Source organism: Sinocyclocheilus rhinocerous, unplaced genomic scaffold, assembly GCF_001515625.1.
Source record: "Sinocyclocheilus rhinocerous isolate Xijiao unplaced genomic scaffold, SAMN03320098_v1.1 scaffold302, whole genome shotgun sequence".
NCBI classification, from domain to species: Eukaryota; Metazoa; Chordata; class Actinopteri; order Cypriniformes; family Cyprinidae; genus Sinocyclocheilus; species Sinocyclocheilus rhinocerous.
The window spans coordinates 22762-30123 of NW_015638976.1; the positions used below are offsets into that span (position 1 = coordinate 22762).

The window sequence follows — 7362 nt, forward strand, 5'->3', positions numbered from 1 at the left end:
GTGTGTGTCTGTGTATGTGTGCGTGCGTGCGTGCGTGTGTGTGTGTGTGTGAGAGTGTGTGTGTGTGTGAGAGTGTGTGTGTGTATTCTGTGCTGTTTGTGTTGTAAACAGCTCTGCGCTCGCGCTGCACGGTTCCCAGCATTTCTTTCTCTGTGTTTGGACTGCTGGACCCGGATCAGATGTTTATTGGCAGGCGGCGCGGAGCGGAGGATTAATGCCGTTTATTTGCGTCCTGGTGGATTGGATGAGTGTTCAGTCAATTAGCGATCACTGTTACATTGTGCTGAAGGAAACGCTGCTCGTTAGAGTCAAAACTTGGGAAGACAAAAGAGTCGTGTTGGGAAGTTACTGTGAAACTGTGCTTAGTCAAACTACAAGATATTCAGCATTTACATTAGCTAAAGTACAGTCAAACTACACTAAACTAACAACAAAAAGTAGCTAACAACACAGAAGCACAATGACTGAATCAGTAAATAATTTATGAACCAATTCATTTTGTCCAAATGAATGGATCCATTTAAGTGAACTATCCAAACGAATGGATTTATTTTAGTGAATCATCCAAATGAACAGATTCATTTAAGTGAACAATCTAATTTAACCAATTCGTACGTGAACTATCTAAATTAACAAATTTAATGAACCATTTAAATAAACAGATTCATTTAAGTGAACAATCTAATTTAACCAATTCGTACGTGAACTATCTAAATTAACAAATTTAATGAACCATTTAAATAAACAGATTCATTTAAGTGAACCATCCAAATGAAGGGATTTTTATTTAAGTGAATAAACCAAATGAATGGATTTATGTGGATGGTTCACTTAAATTAATTGGTTCATTTAGCTCTGTTCACTTAAATGAATCAGTTCATTTGAATGGTTCACTTTAATGAATCCTTTCATTTGGATGGGTTACTCAAATAAATGCATTCATTTGGATGATTCACATAAATCATGGTTTTGATTGTTCACCTAAATGGATGATTCACACTTTAAATGAATCAGTTTAGTTGGATTTTTCACTCAAATGAATCTGTTCATTTGAATGGTTCACTCAAATCCATTCATTGGATGATTCACTGAAACAAATCTGTTCATTTGGATGGTTCACTTAAATTAATCTGTTCATGTGGACCATTTACCTAAATGAATTCGTTCATTTAGATGGTTTGTTTTAAATGAATCCATACATTGGGAGGGTTCACGTTAAATTAATTTGTTTATTTGGAAAGTTCACTTAAAAGAGCCCATTCATTAAACTCATTCATTAAAATTCAAGTGAATCATGCAATTGAACAATACATTTTTTATAAATCATCCAAATGGGCCAATTCTTTTAAGTGAACCATCTAAATGAACTGATTCACATAAGTGAACTATCCAAAAGAACCAATTCATTTAAGTGAACAATTAAAATAAACAAATTCATTTAAGTGAACCATGCGAAAGTACTGATTAACTTAAGTGAACCATCCAACTGAACCGATTCATTTAAGTGAACCATCACAATGAACCGATTAATTGTAAATAAAATATTAAAATTAAAATAAGTTCTTTCTGTGACCTTTTCCTTCAAGTTAGTATTGTTGCTGTTTTAAGTAGCCTATATTACTCTGCTAAAGATATGCTGAATGATTCCAGTGATTCCTCTGTGTCCCTGTAGATGGCGTTCACTCGGTGTCGGCTCAGTGTCTGCTGCAGGTCACCATCATCACGGACGAGATGCTCTCCAACAGCATCACGCTGCGATTGGCCGACACGTCGCAGGAGCGCTTCCTCTCGCTCCTATTGGCTCAGTTCCTGGAGGGCGTGGCCCGCGTTCTCTCGGCATCCCGTGAGGATGTGGTGGTCTTCAACATCCAGGATGACACTGATGTCAACGCCGGCATCCTGAACGTCAGCCTGTCAGTGGCGGTTCCGGGCGAGGGGTCGCGAGGTCACGGGGTCAGCCCAGCCCGGCTGGGTCGCAGCAGCGGAGGCGAGGTGGAGTTCTTCGGGTCGGAGGAGCTGCAGGAGCGCCTGTATCTGAACCGAAGTCTGCTGGCGCAGATCTCCTCGCAGGAGGTGCTCCCGTTCGACGACAACATCTGCCTGCGCGAGCCGTGCGAGAACTACATGAAGTGCGTATCCGTGCTGAAGTTCGACAGCCTGGCGCCGTTCGTGGCGTCCGACACCATCCTGTTCCGGCCGATCCACCCGATCGCCGGGCTGCGCTGCCGCTGTCCGCTCGGCTTCACGGGCGACTACTGCGAGACAGAGATCGACCTGTGCTACTCCAAACCCTGCGGTGCTCACGGCGTCTGCCGCAGCCACGAGGGAGGCTTCACCTGCCAGTGTCTCCACGACTACACAGGTGAGAGGGGCGGACCTTAATCTCTAGCTTCCGCTAACTGTCGTACACTCGTTCACGAGAGAGTGGCGTCCAGCAGATGACGTAAGACGTAGGCGTAGCATAAACTCCTGTGAGAATATGCTAGTCTTGCGAGAAACAAGTGTTGTTTACAGCAAAGGAAAACCAGTGTCCTCTTGGCTTATATCGAAATCCTCCGACATTTTTCTTTACAAATCCTCGTTTTGTACTACTAATTCGTGACCGGTGTTTTGTTTCGCTCTCTCCTCTGCGCTTCCACGTTCGTCACTTCTGCATTCGTTACTTCCACGTTCGTCACTTCCACGTTCGTCACTTCTGCATTCGTTACTTCCACGTTCGTCACTTCCACGTTCGTCACTTCCGCGTTCGTCACTTCCACGTTCATCACTTCCATGTTCGTCACTTCCGCGTTCGTCACTTCCACGTTCGTCACTTCCGTCACTTCCACATTCGTCACTTCCACGTTCGTCACTTCCGCGTTCGTCACTTCCACGTTCGTCACTTCCATGTTCGTCACTTCCACGTTAGTTACTTCCACGTTCGTCACTTCCACGTTCGTCACTTCCGCATTCATCACCGCGTTTGCCTACGTGCTACGTCATCCGCTGGACGCCACTCTCTCGTGAACGAGCGCACGACAGTTAGCGGAAGCTAGAGATTAAGGGTTATAAAGTACACAAACACATCGCGTCGCTTCAGAAGGCCTTTATTAAGTCGTCTTATGAACACGGTTCACAGAAGTCATCAGCTCCTGTGATTCGCTCTGAATGTAATATAATAGATGAAGTGTGTTGTACAGCTCTTTTAACATGATGTGTGTCGCAGCCCACATGTTATCATTACATAAGATCTGCGCTCTGTGTGTGTGTGGGCCGCTTCACATAAGAGTGTTGTGTAGGTGTGTGGGAGCTTCAGTGTGTGTTTGTAGAGGACTGGAGTGTATTAAAAGCACTATGAACTGTCTCTCTCTCTCTGGTTCTGTCTGTGTTTCTGGCTCCTGCTGTTCTGCCAGCTGCTCCTCCTCTTGAGTGTGTGTGTGTGTGTGTGTGTGTCCTGAACATGAGTGTTATTTAACATGTTTGTGAGCAGCGTGTTGGACTCATATCTCATCTCTCATGAGATCTGTTCATTTTGATAAGATGAATCATTCATACCGCTGCTAGAGAGAGAGAGAGAGACAGGCGGAGTAAAAGCCATGTTAATAATTGATGTGATCTCAGCAGACACTCAACACACTGAACTGATGTGACGATGAACTTCAGTAGCTGTTCGTTCAGGTCATGAATCACAATCAGCAGTGATAATGTATTTTAAGCTGTAAGTAGTGCTGGATTATGACCACAATGAGTGAGTGAGATAATAATCACACATCTCATTCCAGGCGATTCATTGTAGTGAATCACTTCAAACGAACAGTTCAAAATGATTCATTTGAATCATCGCTCAACAGTGAACCTTGTATGTTTTTGCAATGAATGTTTAGTCAAAATGAATCAATACTGAGTTTAAACACATGTTCCTGGTCTTATTGTGAGTGATTCGCCTGTGATGTTATTCATTTTGACACTGAATACTGCTGTTTAATGTGTTCAGTTCAGTTAGATAAGTTGATTCTAGTTTTATTAGTCTCACACACACACATAGAATGTCTCTGACTCAAGATTCATTATAGTCAATCATTTTGTATGAACCGTTAATATGATTCATTTGAATCATTGCTCAATTATGAACCCAGCGTAACGCCAGTATGATCAAGATGAGTCAAAATGTGCTTTGATTCAGTCATAAAAACTTATATGTTCAAGTTACAACTTGAATAATAAGTTAATTAAATGAGCTGATAATTATATGTGAAACAAAGATTCTGCCACTTTAAATAACTAGCTAAATTTTCTTAGTAGTTTGTAATGTAGCTAGTAAACTACTTTTCCAGAGACGTACTATCGTTTGACAGACGCCGGTTTCTCGTCACTGAGCTTGTAATTGAACAAGGAGCTTAAACATGAGTGTCGGGTCATTAGTCACTTGATAATGGCTGTAAACGAGGGTTTAACAAGGCTGACCCTGAACCGACTGTGAGTGCTGGTTGGTTGAGGATTGGCAGGTTCACGCTGAACTTCTCGGAGGATCATGTCGAGTGTGTGTATGAATATGGATGAGCTCTTTGATGTGAAGCTCGTATTTAAAGCTCTGACCTCGTTTCCCATCAAAGACCTTCTGAGAGAATCCAACACACCGCATCAATATTTCATCACGCGCCGAACCGGCCGCAAACCCAGGGAATGTGTGTGTAAACAGGAAGATGGAGCGACTGGCACGCACACAAATGTTTCTGTTATGATGAGCGTGACGAATCGTCTTTTGTGTGTCGAACAGTGTCGCCTTTGTTTTCACACACACACACACACACACACACTCACACACACACCCACACACACACACACACACACACACACACACACACACACACACACATTCACACACACACACACAGAGTCTTCCTCACGTTCATCTTCCTCTGTCTTCACTATATGTCTGTATTTTTACCTCCATCCATAAAAAAGAAAAACCACAAGTGAAATCTCTTAAATATCTTAGTTTTTTCTCTTAAAAAGTTGAGAAAAAATCTAATTGAGAATTTTGCTGAAGCATCTTAAAGGGATAGTTCACCCAAAAATGAAAATGTGATGTTTATCTGCTTACCCCCAGGGCATCCAAGATGTAGGTGACTTTGTTTCTTCAGTAGAACACAAACGAAGATTTTCAACTCAAACCGTTGCAGGTTGTCAGTCATATAATGGAAGTGAATGGGAATCACGGCTTTGAGAGTCAAAAAAACATACACAAACAAAACCAAATTAAACCCTGCGGCTCGTGACGATACATTGATGTGTAAAGACACGAAACGATCGGCCTGTGCAAGAAACTGAACAGGATTTATATAGTTTTTGACCTCTGATTCACCGCAATGTCCGAACAGTCCTGAGCGTGTTTGTGTGTTCTTCTTCTTCTTGCTTTACGGCGGATCGCAGACTTATAAGTCCATTACTGCCACCTATCTCTCATCTCAACAATGTCTCAAACTGTGCTCAGATTTGCTCTCAAAGTCTCCATCAAAAGTCTGAGATCTCAATCTGAGCTCAGACATTTCTCACAAATGAGCTCTATACTCTTACTGGATGATGACTAGTGACTCATTTGGGTCTCTTTTAGTAGAAACATCTGAGACAAAGCTGAAACTTCAATGAAACATAACTGAGACTTCTATGAAGTGAGCTGTGAAAGAGCAGCAATTGAGCAATAAAATGTGTTTGTGTTTCAATCCAGACTGATAAACTTTCTCTCTGTCAGTCAGGTGAGTGATGTGAGATCTCATTGCGATACGGCCGCTGTGCAAACATCTTAAACGAGATCTCTTTAATGTCTCGATTGTTTCTCTTTGAGATGAAAACGATATTCGGAAAGTCTCTGGCTTCTCATATGTTTCTCCCGAGAATAAGCCCATTTGTTTCAAACATGTCTCCTCTCGAGTTTCAGAAGAGATCTCAACTATTTCTCAAACTGTGCTCAGATTTGCTCCCAAAGTCTCAATCAAATGTCAGAGATCTCAAACATTACATTCTCAAACATGATGACTAGTGCCTCATTTAGGCCTGTTTTAGGAGAAACATCTGAGACAAAGTTGATTCTTCAATGAAACGTAAATGAGACCTCTGTGAAGCAAGATTTGAAAGAGCAACAAGAGCAATAAAATATGTGTTTGTGTGTTTAAACTAGACTGCTAAATTGTTTGTGTCTGTTCGTCATGTGAGTGCTGTTAGATCTCGCCACACTCCGGCCACTGTGCTAAAATCTCAAACGAGATCTCTTTAATGTCTCGATTGTTTCTCCAGGAGATGAAATCGCTATTCATAGTCTCATATGTTTCTCCTGAGAAAAAGAGCCCATTAATCTCACACGTGTCTCCTCTAGAGTTTCGGAAGGGATCTCAACTATGTCTCAAACTGTGCTCAGATTTGCTCAAGATCCCAAAGTCTCAATCAAAAGTCTGAGATCTCAAACATTTCTCACCAAATGATCTCTATACTCTTACTGGATGATGACCAGGGATTCAGCTGGGCCTGTTTTAGGAGAAACATCTGAGACAATGAAATGTAAAATCTCAACTTTGTCTCAAACTGTGCTCAGATTTGCTCAAAAGTCTTCAATCAAAAGTCTGAGATCTCAAACATTTCTCACCAAATGATCTCTATACTCTTACTGGATGATGACCAGGGATTCAGCTGGGCCTGTTTTAGGAGAAACATCTGAGACAATGAAATGTAAAATCTCAACTTTGTCTCAAACTGTGCTCAGATTTGCTCAAGATCCCAAAGTCTTGATCAAACGTCAGAGATCGCAAACACTTCTCACTGGATGATGACTAGTGCCTCATTTGGGCCTGTTTTAGGAAGAAACATCTGAGACAAAGTTGATACTTCAGTGAAACGTAACTGAGACCTCTATGAAGTGAGCTGTGAAAACGCAACATTTGAGCAATAAAATGTATCTCTGTGTTCAAACTGAACTGATGAGCTCTGTCTGTCCGGCAGGTGAGCGATGCGAGATCTCATCGCGCTCGGGCCGCTGTGCCGAGGGCGTGTGTAAGAACGGCGGGACGTGTCTCAATCTGCTGGTGGGCGGCTTCAGGTGCGAGTGTCCTCCCGGAGGCTTCGAGAAGCCCTTCTGCCACATGAGCTCCAGGAACTTCCCTCCGCAGACCTTCATCACCTTCAAGGGTCTCCGGCAGCGCTTCCACTTCACGCTCTCGCTGTCGTGAGTATTTGTCACCGAGATGAAGCCGTCAGCCATGTTTGTTCGTTAGTCAGCGAGTCAATAATGCTTAATGAAGCTCCTTCTTCTGGATGTTTGCTCAGTGTCTCGGGAGCTTTTATCCGCTCGTCTCGGAGCGTTATATAACATTATCCAGCGCTATTTGTCGC

The 7362-nt window shown here is 42.6% G+C and overlaps 1 protein-coding gene across 1 annotated transcript in view; it reads left to right on the forward strand.

The window, feature by feature from the left end:
* The window catches only part of LOC107750703 (cadherin EGF LAG seven-pass G-type receptor 2-like), a 40651-nt gene that overhangs the window by 12896 nt on the left and 20393 nt on the right, over positions 1-7362 (forward strand). Inside the window, exons 3-4 of the mRNA XM_016566212.1 lie at positions 1673-2362; positions 6973-7195. Of these exons, the coding sequence (XP_016421698.1) occupies positions 1673-2362; positions 6973-7195 (913 nt within the window). The remainder of the gene's footprint in view (positions 1-1672; positions 2363-6972; positions 7196-7362) is intronic.